The sequence below is a fragment of the Dermatophagoides pteronyssinus genome, unplaced genomic scaffold, assembly GCF_027571235.1.
Source record: "Dermatophagoides pteronyssinus isolate colony J.1.1.1.1 unplaced genomic scaffold, Derpt_VIB-CSIC_2022.12 sq0041, whole genome shotgun sequence".
In the NCBI taxonomy this organism is placed as follows: Eukaryota; Metazoa; Arthropoda; class Arachnida; order Sarcoptiformes; family Pyroglyphidae; genus Dermatophagoides; species Dermatophagoides pteronyssinus.
In genome coordinates, this window is record NW_027461564.1 from 24637 (window position 1) to 40985 (window position 16349).

General features: G+C 28.8%; 2 protein-coding genes and 1 long non-coding RNA gene across 6 annotated transcripts; 2 read left to right on the plus strand and 1 right to left on the minus strand.

Annotated features, from left to right (window-relative positions):
• Positions 1 to 2495: 2495 nt before the first annotated feature.
• On the plus strand, positions 2496 to 5164 carry LOC113797524 (uncharacterized). Its single transcript, XM_027347925.2, has 2 exons — positions 2496 to 4002; positions 4098 to 5164. Exons 1-2 carry the CDS (start codon positions 3171 to 3173, stop codon positions 5072 to 5074), a joined length of 1809 nt encoding a protein of 602 aa, XP_027203726.2. The 5' UTR covers positions 2496 to 3170; the 3' UTR covers positions 5075 to 5164.
• On the minus strand, positions 5021 to 13392 carry LOC113797539 (uncharacterized). 4 transcript variants are annotated; one of them, XM_075823908.1, is made up of 8 exons: positions 13197 to 13392; positions 8270 to 8768; positions 7283 to 8191; positions 7013 to 7191; positions 6781 to 6917; positions 6354 to 6651; positions 5921 to 6289; positions 5021 to 5849 (listed from the first exon to the last, which is right to left on the minus strand). In XM_075823908.1, exons 2-8 carry the CDS (start codon positions 8553 to 8555, stop codon positions 5421 to 5423), a joined length of 2607 nt encoding a protein of 868 aa, XP_075680023.1. In that variant the 5' UTR covers positions 8556 to 8768; positions 13197 to 13392; the 3' UTR covers positions 5021 to 5420. The 4 variants fall into 4 exon arrangements, with proteins under 4 accessions (XP_075680023.1, XP_075680024.1, XP_075680022.1 ...); XM_075823909.1 differs by lacking the exon at positions 13197 to 13392 and adding an exon at positions 11469 to 11805 and having other exon boundaries at positions 8270 to 8753; XM_075823907.1 differs by lacking the exon at positions 13197 to 13392 and adding an exon at positions 11469 to 11805.
• On the plus strand, positions 5756 to 6970 carry LOC142646039 (uncharacterized). Its single transcript, XR_012847058.1, has 2 exons — positions 5756 to 5872; positions 5968 to 6970. It is a non-coding gene; the product is annotated as an uncharacterized LOC142646039 (long non-coding RNA).
• Positions 13393 to 16349: the final 2957 nt, after the last annotated feature.

Sequence of the window (16349 nt, forward strand, 5' to 3'; positions counted from 1 at the left end):
GTATTCGTTTCACCTTGATGAAATCATTATCATGTTTGTTTTTAAAATTATCAATGTTTTTTTGAAGCTTGCATGAATCTTTTATTTTCAAAAATTCAGAATGGTCCATACTCTTTATTTTATGTGGATTCAGAACGATCAGATCGGGTTATGGAAAGTTTAATATTCTTTTGATTTCGGAACTTAGCTTGTTTTTATTTCGAATTTTGAAATTATTGCTGTAGAGAAGAAAAAAACAAAAACAAAAATTAAAAATCAAAAATTAAAAGTTCAAAGTTAAAATCAAATTAAAAATTATTATACTTTAAATTTCGGAACTTTTTCAATACAAAAGTATTTTTCTAAAAGATTTAAATCTGTAAGGATGGTTTGCTTGGAATATATTGTCTCTGATGATGAATGCTACTAAATCATAAATGAATGTTTTATTACAAAAAACGAAATAAAAAACAAAACATTTTTCGATTTTTCGATATTTGAAAAATCGAAAAATCGACTGTTGTGTGTTCTGTTGTTTGGTAAACAGGAAGAAAGAAAAAATCGAACTAAACAAAATTCGAATTTACTATTTACGCTGTATTCGTATGTGTAACGTCTTTTACGAATAGAATTTCTTTCGATAAATAACACAACACGCGTGGCCCGAACAACAAGTTTTGTTTGTCTTCCGTTTTTTTTCTTTATAAAATATTAAAGTCAGAAGTCGTTTTGTTTATTTCAGAATCTACATATATAAATGAAATAGAAATAGATGCAACACAACGGATTTGAGTACAAACGTCCTTAAGATTATCGTTCCATTTAATCGCATGAAACTTTTTGCATCAGTTTTTCAATTGATGTTGTAGAAGAGCCACAATGGTAATCAATCAGTCTACTTCTTATATATCTCGTGTGCTGTCCTACAGCCCACAACTCTTTGTAGATTTTTCATCGTCCAGAGTACTATTATAATTGACTAACGAATTTCAAAAACAAGATAATATCAATAACAACGCCAAAATCTATCAAGCAAAAGCGTTTGATCCAACCATAGTTCTTAAAAAAGTTGATAAAATCACTGATCACAACTGTTAGAACTATTAAAGTTCTGTAAATCGAACATTCGTATTATTATAAAATGTTAACAGTTAAAATAAAATGTTATTAGTTGTAATTAGCAATTCAATGTGTTTATGTCACGATTGTTGTGACGGGGCAGACAGCGTGTTTGATGTTTTGAGAAAAGTGTCGTTTTTGTCTGTGTAATATGTTTTTGTAACAGTTTTAATAAAAATTAAAAAAGAAGTTTTCTTGTTTACCGTTTTAACGTGACATTTATACAATATTATTTCTTACATTTGGTAGCAGAGCGTGGTTAACAATGAAGAAATTGCTAAAATTTTGGCTCGAATTACTGATAGACTGGATATTATTGAAATCCGTCGTAATATTCCAAATCAAAATGTTACGAACAAAGGACACGATTCTTTCGTCCTTAATCAAGTGACAAAACACAATGGTACCAACATCAAATAATGGTTATCAACAGTTAAATCAGCGTTTAAATCGTGTGGCTTCTCGCGTTTTCTTGAAAGCGAAATTTCACAATCTGATCCTGAATTCAAATCCTATGACAATTGTTTAGGAACTATCCGTTAAATGTTCGAGCCTAATAAACTAGAAATAATTGACCATTGTAAAACCTGGCAGGGTGTGACACCAACTAGATGGCACAACATGCGAGGTCAAACATCAAAATTGCCGCCAAAATCGTTGGGTATAAAAGTCACCACAACATCATACACAAAAAGCGATTAGCAGCGTTCAGCATCGTCGCCAACCAAAAACATCGTCGTCAATTAACTAACATCGCATTATTGATTTGTTTATTTATTTTATCGTCTTTGCATTTCATACACATCTTTGTTTTTATCATGTTTCTTGTTTTTTTACATCTAATTTATAATCAAATAAATCCTTAAATTATACCAAAATCGTGCACCGGTGGAAGTTTTTAAACATTTGGTCCTATATGGTCATAAAGCCAAATCCAAATATAATAGACTAACAGCTCTAAACATTTCTTTTGAATCTTCTCTCCAAGATTTCCCAGTAACAAACTATAAAAAAAATAAAAATTTTAGAACTATTCTTGTTTGTTAAGCTATATATTCAACAGTTTCAAAATTCAAAAAAATTTTGGCTACAAACTGAAATTGTTGAACTAGAAAACTTTGCAGAATTACGAACTAATGATGACATTTGATTTAAAAAAAAAATCAAAATTTTGTAGCCTAATTTTTTTTTTTTTTTTTTGAAAAATCATGTTTACAAAAGTAGAAATTACAAAAAAAAATAATAAAAACAGGAACAAATTTGAATAACAAAATACGAAAATGAATTCAATTGGCAATAATGAATGATATTAATGTTTGTTAATATCTTTTTTTCTCTCTCTCTCTCTCTCTCTCTCACTCTGTAACTAACAAACTAATCTAAATATGGAAAAAAATTGTTTATTTAATGGATGAATATTGATAATTATGATGATGATGATGATCAATCAAAAATGCATGAATTACCATGATTCGAATGATTTGACAATTATCATCCTAATGATAATTATAATGATGGTAACCACACAACAACAACATTAACAACAACAAAGTTATTCTCCGGATACATTTTCGGACAACAACAATAATAATGATTAGCAGAAAAACGAAAACGAAAAAATGTTTTTCCAAAAAAATAATTTCATTTGAACAAACGCATCAAACATATTCGATTTTTGTGTGTGTATACAAAATCCGCTACAATTTGTACTATTTTTGATTGTTTTGGTTTGGTTCGATTAAGAATTGAATAATAAAACAAAAATCCAGATCACAAATTCAATCAGTGTGTGTGTGTGTGTTTATCGATCAAATATCAAATGATACCTTTGTGTTTCTTTTTTTTAGTGTTTTTGGTGTGTTTTCCAATGTTACCAGGACAACCTAAAATAAGATAAAGATTTTCTATTATTCCAAATTGCGTTACTTACATATAACTCAATCAATATTTTCTCATTATTTAGAGGGGAATATTAATTAACAAGATTTGTTTTTTTTTGCATTTGTTTTTTGTATTTTTGCTTTGATATTTTGATATTTGATTTCTGGTGTTAACAAACATCCACAAAAAACATGAATTACAATCATTTTATCATATTGATTCTAATGCAATTAATTAATTTTTTTGATTGTTTAATGGTTGATAATGATCATCATCGATATTTTTTTATTAATGATGAGGATAATGATGTTAGATCAATCAATGATAATCAACAACCACTGCTACCACCGCCACCACCATTGAAAACAATATTTGATCTGGTAAATGAATCACAATCAAATGCTGATAGTAATAATAAATTAATATTGGATGGATTTTTTCAACCAAATTTCAATTCTAATCATAATGATAATGTTGATGATGATAATGATGCTGATGATCCAAACGAAACAACATCGACAACATCGACAAAAATCAATCAAAAACAATTGAAAATTAATGATTTAAAAATCTGTGTAACACTTACGCCTGGTTATGTATCGACTAGAAAAAAATTAGTAAATTATGAATGTCAAGCACGAATATGTCGAATGTCTTCGAATGATTTCGAATCGATTATTGATGATCAAAATGATGATTATCATTTTGAAAAACCAATATTTGATTGGAAAACTGATCTAAATCATTTGCTTGTAACAAATAGTTCATGTGATTCAACCCGAAAACAATGTAAATTTAATTTGGATATTAATGTAGAGAATTTTTCACGGGAAATGGAATCAAATGGAATGAAAATTATGAAAATTACTTGTAATGTTGCTGATTTTATACGTATTAATAACAACAACAACAATGATAATGATGATGATGAAATTATTGAACGTAATAATAATAATTCACCAGGTAATTTACGTTATCATTATATTTCGGGACAGGCTGATGCATTTGTTAAAATTTTTAAAGGTAAATATTTTTTTGCTGGGAAATTTCCCAAAAAAAAAACTTTTCAAATTTTCTTCTTTTCAACTAATCATTTCATTTGAAACAAAAAACCATAGGAAATCGAATTCATCAAGCTTGTAATCGTACTGATGATTGTGGTGAAAATATGGTTTGCAATCCATCAAATCAATCAAAAGATTCATCATCGTCCAATTACAATAATAATGGTTATTGTGAATGTCCAAATGAAAGTATTCGGATACAAATTGGACAACAACAATCATCATCCAATAAAGAAGATAAAATATCATTAAATACATTCATTTTGGTAATTGATCATCATTATGATGAATTAATTTGTGCTGAAAAACGTCATCTAAATCAATCATGTCAATATGATCAACAATGTCAATCAATTGATCAAAATAGTAATTGTCGACCAATATATTCATCGAATGGTTTTGCAACACCAGAATCCATTTGTGATTGTTCATTTGGCTATGTTGATGATCGACAATCTGGTAAATGTATTAATGTTTATTCAGTAACAAAACAATCAAATGATGATGGCGAAAATCGATTACCAAATTATCGATTATCAAATTATCCAACTGTTGTACCAAAAGGTGTTTATATTTGGTGGATAATTCAACCGAAACACTCAAATATCACTACAACAACAACAACAGCTAATCGTATTATTTCTACTTATCAATTTTTATGGCAACGTTATTCACATCAAAGATATTTAACACAATGTCTACTGGCAATAATGTTATTTGTTCCATTTTTCATACTATTAATATCAAGTGCTTATCTTCATTATTATCGTCGTCAATTAATGGCTGTTGATAAACGTAAATATAAACCACCAATATTACTGAATTCAATGATGCCCATTTCGGATCGATCACCACCATCCCCACCAATATCAACATTACCACCACCAACAATTAACGAACAAAAGCACAATAATCATAAACAACAACAACAAGAAAAACCGAATACATTATCAAAACAAATCAATGATAAATCGGAATTGATTAAAAATGATCAATTAAATCATCAATTTTATCAGATTCAATTTCAATAATAAAATTCAAAAATTTATGAAAAATCAATAAAATAAATAATCAATATTTTCGAATTTAAAAAAAAAAATGGCAAAATTCAAAATGATTGTGTGCGCGCGCATGTGCGTGTAAATATTTTTCAAATATATAAAATAAATTAAAAATAAGTTAATCAATAAATAAAAAGTATGTCCATTACAAACAAGGAAATTGAAAAAAAAGTTTAGTTGTTTTTGTTCTGTTCACCTTTAACCCTTTAAAACAAGAATTTTTGAAAAAAAATTATGTAAATATTTATTTATTTGCAAATTGTGTTTTTACTTCGCTCAATCGATCGATCGATCAATCAATCAATCAATCAATCAATCAATCAATACGATTAATTTGTGCCCAAAGTAATTTTTGTTGCGTATTCATTTGATTTGATAATTGTAACGGTTGTTGTGGTTGCGCATGATTACGATGATTTTTAATCGCAATTATACATTTATTTTTTGCTGTTGTTTTTGCTGCTGACGTTGATGATGATGTTGTTGATGATAAACGACTACTCATACTATTACAATCATCATTTTCAAATGGTTCATTTTTAAATTGATGTTTACCACCACCGCCACCAGGTAAAATATCAGCAACATGAATACCATTGAATAAATGGGCTAAACCTGTACGACGATTATAATGTTGTTGTCGTTGTTGATGATTAACATTGTATGCCGATGATTTCAACGATGATGACAATGGTATTCGACGATAAATCAAACAACATGCTAATATTGATCCAATAATAGTGACCTAAATTTAAAAACAAAAACCAGGTATGATTAATTGATTCAGGATTCATTGAATTTCGGTCAAAATCTTACCTGTAACATAAACAATGTAATAATACCGATAATCATTGTTGTTTTAGTTGCACAATACATTTGTTGTTGCTGTTGTTCGGCTAATAATTTTTCCTGTTGATTAACATCATTATCATTTAAACGACTAATACTTTCGACTATAATTTCACGATGTAATTCAGTATTATTGGTTAGGAATTTTTTATCATCAGCAGTAATACTACGACGACGTCTACGACGTCCCCAACTTTGTACATTTTTCAATAATTCTGAATCAACATGACGACTATGATCACAATTTACAGGTAAACATTCTTGTAGACAAAATTGTACATTAACCTGAAACCGGACGACAACATCATCGGCAAATTTAAATGCATCAAATTTTCCCTATGAAAAAATATGAAGAAAATTATAAGGTAAAAAATAACAAGAATCTTGTTGAAACACTTACCTGTAATCCCTTTGAATTGGGTATTTTTTCCAATACCGGAAAAATATTCGGATCAGTTGGACAACCATCTGAATCGATTAACATTATTGATTCATTTTGATTTGCACCACTTTTGGCTATCAATTCACGAGCAAAAATTCCAAAAATTTCATCATCATCCATTTCGATACGAAGGAAAAGTTCATCACCCAATCGAGCACCGGTAATATCTTTACCATTTTTATCCGTTATACGTAATCGTATATTTGGTGATGGTGCTGTTGCATTTACAATTGATGTTTCAGCTACAGGTGGCATTCTTTATTCAATAATAACAGTGATAATAGAGAAATAACAATGAAAAAAAAATCAATTTTAAAGTTAAAATTCAACATCATCATATATCATTATAATGGGAGACAAAAAAAAACATGAAAACGAAACATACTCAACCAATACACTATATGTATTACTTATTGTACGATTAGTTGCTTCAAAATGACAAGCAACATGTACCATTCGATCACCTTTTCTTTGTATTAATGGATGATGTTGTATAACAACCATTGATGTATATTTACCATCCTATCAATACAATCAAATCAATCAATTAAATTTAATAGATTTTTTTTTCTCAATTCAATCAGATCGATAATAATAATAATAATAATAATACACACCTCTTCACGAACACCACAACCTGATCTTGAATTGAATGGTAACATTAACATTGTACTTGTTTCCGATCGGCCAATCGATTCACAATTGATTGGATCCTCTTTTGAATACAATCGTCCATTGAATGGATTTAATGTATTCAATGCTACTGTCATTGAATCTGATCCACAAAATAATTGTACTATGTGTTTTCATGTTTTGAAAAGGAAAAAAAATCAGAAAAATCAATTTAATCCACACAAAACATGAAAATAATCTCTCTCCACACTTACAATCTAAACAATGTCCACGTTGATAATAAGTAGCACCTGCATGTGATTCTAATCCATTCAAACCGGATGATACGGCTAAAATATCATCAGAATTAAGCCAACATTGTGATGTAGCCGAAGCATATGTATATGAACGACAAACAAATGCACGTGTTGCTTCACATAAACTACGACATTGATCAGCGGAAAATGCTGTCCGGATAAGATCAGCACGTTTTATATCCAAATTTTCATAACGTTCAAAATCACAACCAACTGTCATTGGTACATTGCTTACGGCTGTTGTTGTTGTTGTTGTCATTCCATTTTTTTGTTGTTGTTGTCCAGTTTGTTGTCCAGTTTGTTGTTGTTGTTGTTGTTGATTAGCTGAACATTGATTTTCAAAATAATCAACTGAACTACTAATAGCATGTTGAAATGAACTTGGTTGTGAACGACGATCTTCTGATGAAAGGCGACATTGTTGCAGCGCATAATCATATTCACCTGAACGACAAACAAATGATCTTTCTTTCAAACAAAGTTCTTGACATCTTAAACGACTTGCAACACCTGATAAAATACGATTATCAAAACCATTCAATTCTTTACCCATAACCCTTTCGAATGTCCATGCTTTTTCACATGGTGCAGTTGACAGGCATATTTTTTCAAAATAACTTGTTTTTTCTGTTGTTGATACAATCGATAAACCACGATTTAATGATTCATAATCAAAACCAAAACATTGATGTTTATCATAGCTTAATAAAAATGAACGACATTTAACACCAGCACGACAACGATTATTACATTCAGCTGTAACAGGTATATCTGGTTGGCCATTATATAATGGTACAAATGGTATACCACGTATAGTGACCGAAGCAATTTTTTCAAATGACATTGTTGTACCGATTGGACATTGAGCTAATCATCATTGAATCAAATGGGGGAAAAAAAGTTAAATATTTGCGAAAAAAGCAAAAAAAAAAAAATCAAACTAACCATTAACCATAGTAGTAGTGGATATAAACATAAACAGCAAAATGATGATTGTAAATTTTATCAATGATGGCCAATAATATGGATAATAATGATGGTGGCTATGGTTATGATAATGATATCCATTTCGGAATAATGATAATGATGATGATCGTCGAAATCGTTGACGATGTTGATGATCATCAACAGAATTCAATTTGATGAAATTTCTATCCATTTTTTCCACGATAACAGCAGATACGGCGGGTAATGTCATAGGTTTTTGTTTGGTTTTTTCGAAAATTTGCATTTTTTTTTCTTGGAAAAATGAAATAAAAACACACAAAAAGATATCAAACCGATGATGATGATGATGATCAGGTAGAAAAGCAAATTGAAAACCAAAAATGAAATGAAATAAATCAAATTATCATTTGTTTGGCTTTTGGGTTTTGAAAATGATAATGATATACTCCTGTTGTTGTTGTTGATTGAACGATTACGGATGCTGCTATTCGTTTGTCTATAAAAGAGAATGGAGAAAAAACATGAATGAATTTTGGAAAATGAAAATTTTCGTTTGTTTGTTTGTTTGTTATGTTTTTACATTGAAACAATTACAGAATGTTTTTTCCTTTTGAACAGAAAAAAAACTATAAAGTAAGTAAATAAATCCAATGACCATGAAATTGAGCGAGAGAAAAAAAGACAACATTGAAAGAAACAAAATAATTCCGTAGACATGATAATGATAATGTTGACAACTGAAATTATCATCTTTGAGAACCATTCGTTTTTTTTGAAAAGAAAGAAAGATTTGTAGCCTGACCATTACCATCATCATCATCTTGTCATCAATCATACCGGACATTTTCTTTGTTGGTGATATATGACGGAAACAAAAATTATCATTTGAAATGGCCATCAGAACAAAAATATTGTTGGTGAACTTGAACTTCTTTCCTAAATTCTTGGTTTTTTTCTGATTGTCAAATGTCAAAACAAACAAAACGGAAAAAAAATCATTTTTAGAGTGCAAAACGAAATCGAGTAAAATTGATTGATTGATAGAATGACCAGACTAGACTGACCAAAACAGATTTCATTACAATTCTCATGAATGAATGAAAAACATCATTGGTTTCCAGCCATTTCATCATTTACAAATTACAAATTATTATCATTATCGTTTTTCAAACTGGAAAAAAACAATTTTTTAAAATGTGATAACCATGAAAACACTAGTATCATCATCGTCATCATTTGATCAAAATAGCCGTCACCATTAGACAATAAACAGTCGAACAAATGACCAAAAAAAAGGTTCATCACACCATGATGATGATGATGATTGATAGAATAACTGAATGATACTTTTTGATCAACCAAGAAAATGAAAGAAAAGAATCGATCAGACAGAAAAAAAAAGAAAAAGACAAAACTGGCATTTATCATTATGATAATGATAATAATAATAGCATAGAAAGATGCCAAAAAAAACCTCAAACAACAATTTGTTTCGAAAATCTTGTTACAAAAAGCTAAACATTGAAAAATATTAATTTTGTTTTTCTTTTTTGTTACTTTTCAATCATATTTAAATATTGTTATTCTTTTCTTTTCTCGTTACAAGTTGATGATGATGATAATGATAGTTTTTGTCTGGTTGTTGTTGTTGTAACCGAGCAAAATTATTGATTATTAGTATAACCATACCGAAAATGATGATGAATGATGAATAATAATTGAACTAGATTTTCAATCAAAAAAAAATGATTTTTTTCACCGAAACAACAACAACAAAAACATTGAAGAAATTCCTGAAGATCATGATCATCGAAATGATCATCCATTAAGTGCCAGCATAAAAATCAAAATCAATGAATATTTGTTTGATTCAAACAAACAAAAAATTGCGGTCAAAATTCTCAAGTGAAAAAAAAGTAAATTACTTTCAACTTGGAAATGATAGCACCCAGTAAGCAAAACCAAACCGAAAAAAAAATGTGTATCAAACACGAAACCATCATATTTGATCAATCAATCAATCAGATCGATTGATAGTTTAGTTTATTTGTTCAATGATTGATCAGATCAATCAGATAACCAAACAAAACAAAACAAACAAAAAAGAACAAGATCAATTCGTAGTTTTAGAAACTAGAATAATCGATTATGTCAGTCTGATCAATTTCAATGAAAAAATTGTTACATTTTTTTTCAATCAAACAAAAAAAGAAACCAATTTACCACCGAATTGATTTTGCCCACATCTTTTTTTCTCAAAAGAGGAAAAAAAATTGATCAGGTAAAGAAGCATCAGGTAAAGGATTACACAAGATTTACACCTAATGAATAATGATCATAATCATAATGAAAATATATTTGTCACACTAGGTATTATCACGGGTTAAGTTAGTGGTGGAAAGCCATTAATCATTAATCATCATCATAATAATCATATCAAACCATACAGATTACTTGATAACTTGATCTTGTTCATTTTTGCAACTGGTCAAAAAATTATTAGAACGGTATCAAATAAAAAAAAATTGACAATCAATTCATTCAACCGTTTGGCTTTTTGGTTTTTTCTTGGTTTGGTCAATGAAAAAAAATACGGGGCGCAGCAACAGATGATGATGATGATAACTTGACGAAAGAATTTTGATTTTTTTTTTTTGAATAAATTTTCTTATCGCTTCTGTAAACACCGTAAGACCGAAAGGTCGAAAAAGGGGTATTGATGAAAAACAAACCAAGCATGCAAATTTCAACAAGAAAAAACTCAATCTCAATCTTCTTAGACGATGATGACGACGACCAACTAACCAAGTAAAAATAGAAATTCAACCCAAAAAACCCTAACCTAAACCAAAACCAAAATCAAACACAGAATGATGGTGTTTGGTGACCGTTTACAATTCAGAAAATGTGTATGTTTTTTTCCGCTATTTTTCGATTGAATGAATTTCATGTTTTTTTTTTGAAAAAAAAGATTCGATAATATGAAATGAAATGAATGGATGGGTTTTTCGACTTACTAAACACACACACACCAAGCAAACACAGCAAACAAACGAAATAAAAGTTAAATCAACCAAGAAGTTTGATTATTATTATGTTGACGAAGACGATGATGATGATGATGAATGAGAGAGGGGGTATGATGATGAGTAAAGAATTGATCAATATATTTTTGTTGTTTATGGAACTAGGTTACCTGAACAGGTAAATTGCTGTTGTTGTTGTTGTGGTTAATTTTTGTTTTTGCATAAGAACAGAGTTGATGATGATTGTTGCTGTAAATGTGGTTTTCTTTAAAACGAAAAACAACAACAATCAAAATGTGTGTGTTTACAGGAAGAAATAAAAAAAAGTTTTTTGGAAAAAAAAAGTTTTCGGAAAGAATTTTTTTCCTGGTCATAATTTCTCCATCATCACCAACACTGGACACTGGACACTGGACACTTTGAAGCAATGAAACAAACAACTAAAACAACCGAAAACCAAGTTAAAACAAAATGATTTTCCGATGACGAAATGAATTCAGAAATTTGACTGAATAAAAAAAAAATATTGGCCATTTTTATATCATTTTTCGACTTCTCTCTAAAGGTGTTTTTGAAATTTTTCAAAAAAAAAAAAAAAATTCAAATTTTTCTTTTTTGTTTTTTTTTCTAATATTCAAAAAGACAACAACAATAGGAATGACCTAGAATGATTAACAACAACAGCAACAACTTGCACGTGTTTTTTTTTGGAACGATGTTGATTTGATGATGATGATGAATCAGTTCAAATGAATTAATAAATAATTTCAATTGAATTTAAATTTAAATTAATGATTTGAATGAATGAATAGAATCCTGACAACAACAACAACACCGACACGATAATAATGGTTTCAATTCTTTGATGAAAAGAAAGAAAGAATTTGTTTTTTGATGAAAGATGATGAACGTTTTGTACAATCGAAAACAATAGCGAAAAAAAAAAGTTTTGAATTTTTTTGTTTGTTTCGTACCTAATTATGTGATACAACAATGATACTTGGCTTCATTCATCTTCATCATCATCATCATTATGAATGATTTGCTAAATACGTGATCGTTTTTTATTTGCAAAAAAAAAGAATGATGAAAAATGAAATGAAATTTTTCTTGTTTTTCAAATGACAAAATGATAAATTCGGTCACTAATTAGCAAAATATATTCATAAATTTTGATGATACAAACAAGAAAATAAAGCAAAATCAATATTTCCCATTTTTTAAAAAAACCATCAGTCATTTAGATTAATTCAAAGTAATCAAGTATTTCAAGTAAAAGATTCTTGATTATGTAATCAACCTTGAAATTAGCGTTTATTCAATTGGAAAAAAAAGAGAATTATGAATAATCGTTAGTTTTGTTTTTGTTTCGGCTATATTTATCAAATCATTTATCAAATAAATATCCATCATCATTATCATTATCATATTGCACGTTATATATGATAAAATGCTTGATTATTCGATTTAATTAGCATCATTAGCATTAGAATCATTTTTTTTCGTTTTGTTTTGTTTGACCTGGCCTATATATTTTCGTTTTTTCAACATTCTTCTACATTTTAGGAATATCAAATACTAAATAAATGTCAAGTTCTACAGTTTATCGCCAACACATATTTATGGGCGTTTTTCAAAACAAAAAAAATCCTGATAAGAAAACAAAAATTCCGAACAACAACTTGTTAACAACAACAACAACAACAACAACAAACTTGATAACAAACAACCTGGTTATTATCTTGAATAAAAAGCAACACGGTTTTTCTGATTACGTGATTCAAATCTATTCATTTCTTTATCTCTCTTTCCATTCTCTTATGGGATGCACAGGTAAACAACACAAACCATTGACGAACATGATGGCATTGACAATGATTTGTTTTCTTGCCACTTACCTTATAATAATAATTAATAATGATGATGATAAACGTATCAACCGATCAAACAACAACAACAGAAAAAAAAGGGTAATTATCAAACAAAATATTCCATATGAGAAGAAGAAGAAGATGATAATTAACAACAAGAAAATATTTGCATATGAAACATATAAAACAAAACGAATCAAAGCGAACAAAACGAAACAGAAGAAGAAAAAACAAACAAGCGAAAAAATGTAATTGTTTTTGATGAAAATATATGGATCACAGTTTGTAGAAATTATATTTAATTAATTAATTATTTGATGATGATGATGACATTTGTTTTTTTTTGTGAACAAAGATTAAGATTTTCTTTTCTTTCGTTAATTCTATTGGATTTTTTCTTTTTCGGGTTAAAATCGGTTTGATGCAGTCACTATGATGCAAGGGTTCAGTAGACTTTTTTTTTGTGAAAAAAAAACCATTGAAAATAACGACAATAATGATGATGGTTGAAGGAAAAAAGCCAAATCAACCATTACATTATCATCATCTTGATCATCATCATCATCATTATCAATGGTAATATTGTTGATAAGAAAATTGAATCGTCGTTGTCGTCATCATCATCATTTTTTTCAAAGTTAAAATAGCCGTAGGTTGTTCAAATGTGAATATTATCGGTGAATATTATTCGATCTTGGGAAACAGAAAAAAAATTAAAACATTGATGATAATGATTGGCAATGAGAAAAAAAAATCAATCAGGAATTTAGTTAGTTTTGATGATGACAAGGGAAAACGAAATTCAACAATTATCGATTAAAACAAAAGCAAATGAATAATGATAATGATGATGATTATTGATTTACATTTATCGATCGATCGATCGATTGATGATGATATACACAGATAGGAAAATATTTGAAAAGATATTGCGAAATTCCCGGGAAAATTTCTCAAAACTTTTCTTTGAAAACGTCGGTAGCTGAATCAAACAATGAATGAATGAATGAATGAATAAAAATGGCCAAAATGAAAACCTATTATCATCAACCAGAAATTCATCATGATCAACTCACTCTTTCTCCAAAAGGTAAAAACTACCATCATCATCATCAAAAAGAAAAGGAAGAGAAAAAAAACAACCAACCATAAGAAAAGAAACCGAAAGAGAGAAACAAGATGTGTGAACATCATTGACTGAAAGGGGGTAGGGTTACCTAAAGTTACCTGTGTATTTTTCTCTTCATCTTTGTTATCTTGGATATAACCAAACAACCACAACCATTGTAATCATCATCATCATTATTATTTTGAATATGAAAAAAAAATCTTTTTGCAAACAAACAAAATAAAATGGACAAAGAGAGTAGGAAAAAGATTTTTTGTAAAAAAAATGAAAATTGTAAATTTATTTCTATTTTTCACCTGTCTCGGTTCTTCAGGTAATGTCAGTGATGATGATGTAATAGGACATTTACCGGTTGCGTAATGCTTGTCATCGAAAATGTCTTAACCAAACATCAACGATGATGATGATGATGATGTCCATGATGGTGTTAAAATATTTGTCACTGCGAAAAAAAAATGAACGAAAAACCAATTTACATTACACTTTTTTTTAACCGAAACGGCGGTCAACAATTTTCATTCATTCATAATTTCCAGCCTTAAAATTATCATTGATCATCATTATCATCATATGTCAATGTCAGTGTCAGATATGTCACTGTGGACAGTATTGATTGATGCAAAAAAATTCAAATTTAGGATTATGTGAAAAAACAGTAAAGATTCTATGAAAATCTTTACCATGTTACTCTAATCATTTTGTTGTTGTCGTTTTTTTCTACGAATGTTGACAGACTTGTCAAATGAAAGAAGAAGAAAAAAAACTTAATCATTTTGAATTTTCTTCTTCATTGCTTAACGTGGGAATTTTTTTTTGGTTTTTTTGAAATTTTTCTTCGAAAACTTTTTCTGAAAAACTTTTTTTCTGTTGAACAAATTAGAATATCATGTTAAATAATCAAGCAATTCGATCGTTGTTGTCATAAGTGACCAGAAAAAAAAGCAAAAACAAGAAAACGAAACAACAAAAAAATCAAATCGAATCCATTTCACCTGTTGTTGTTTGTAATCGATATCCGATCGTTAATCAGAAAAAAAATTTAAATAACCGTAATTGTTTTCCAGCAGAAGCAAAAACAAATCAATGGTCCAATTCAATCAGATCAGATAAAGGAAAACAAAATAAAAAATCCAATCAATCAAAACACTATTTATTTCAAGAAAAGCAGGTAAATTAATAATTAACTTTTGAACTAATTAAAAACTCAAAACTCAAAAATCAATCAAGATGAGAAAAAAAAACAATAAAACAATTTCCGGAATCACACATTACCTACTCGAACACAGATTAATCAACCATAATCGAAACAACAGCAGAAAACATTTTGATAAATTCATTACCGAAAACCAAAAGAAAAACATTAATCAAAAAAATGTTACAAAATAAAATCAAAGTAATAATAATTATTACCTGCAAACACACAGGTAGACGCAGACAATGTTCAATCCTATATACATCATCATCATTATCATTATGATTACCGATTTGTTCGAAGGAATGATGATGATGATTATGAAATTCGACAATGTCATGGTTACATATTTTTTTCATTGAAAAAAAATGAAAATAATCTTCAAAAGACTCGGATAATTTATTGTTGTTGTTGTTGCGTGTATGTGTGTGTGGCCACCACCACCATTTGATCAATTTGATCAATTTTTCTTCTTTACCATTCACCATCAACAACACTGGAGCAATTAGACAGGTAGACAGACGAACGAATGATGATGATAATCATAATAAATTTGAGAATTTTCTTCTCTCTCTCTCTCTCAATGTGAATGTGTGTCCGATTTCATTGTCATTATCATTTGGATAAAAGAAATCCAAAAAATCATCGATGCGAAGAAAAAATATGGATAATAAAAGCAAGAAGTAAAATAAGATTTTTTTTGTTTCTGATGATAAATTTGATGAAAGAAAAAATGTTTTTTTTTCTTCACTGTTGCTGTTGTTGTTAATCGCTTATTAAATAGACGAAAAAAGGGTTGTAAATGAATCCAAAAAAACATACAGATATGATTTATTCCCATAATCATCATTATCATCAT

Bases quoted from the DNA above. Each gene is read 5' to 3' on its own strand.
- LOC113797524 (XM_027347925.2), top strand. From the start codon at position 3,171: ATGAATTACAATCATTTTATCATATTGATTCTAATGCAATTAATTAAT. The intron at 4,003-4,097 runs GTAAATATTTTT...AAAAAACCATAG, and splicing joins ATTTGTTAAAATTTTTAAAG to GAAATCGAATTCATCAAGCT.
- LOC113797539 (XM_075823908.1), bottom strand. From the start codon at position 8,555: ATGCAAATTTTCGAAAAAACCAAACAAAAACCTATGACATTACCCGCC. The intron at 6,652-6,780 runs GTATGTTTCGTT...TATTGAATAAAG, and splicing joins ACATATAGTGTATTGGTTGA to AATGCCACCTGTAGCTGAAA. The intron at 6,290-6,353 runs GTAAGTGTTTCA...ATTTTTTCATAG, and splicing joins CCAATTCAAAGGGATTACAG to GGAAAATTTGATGCATTTAA.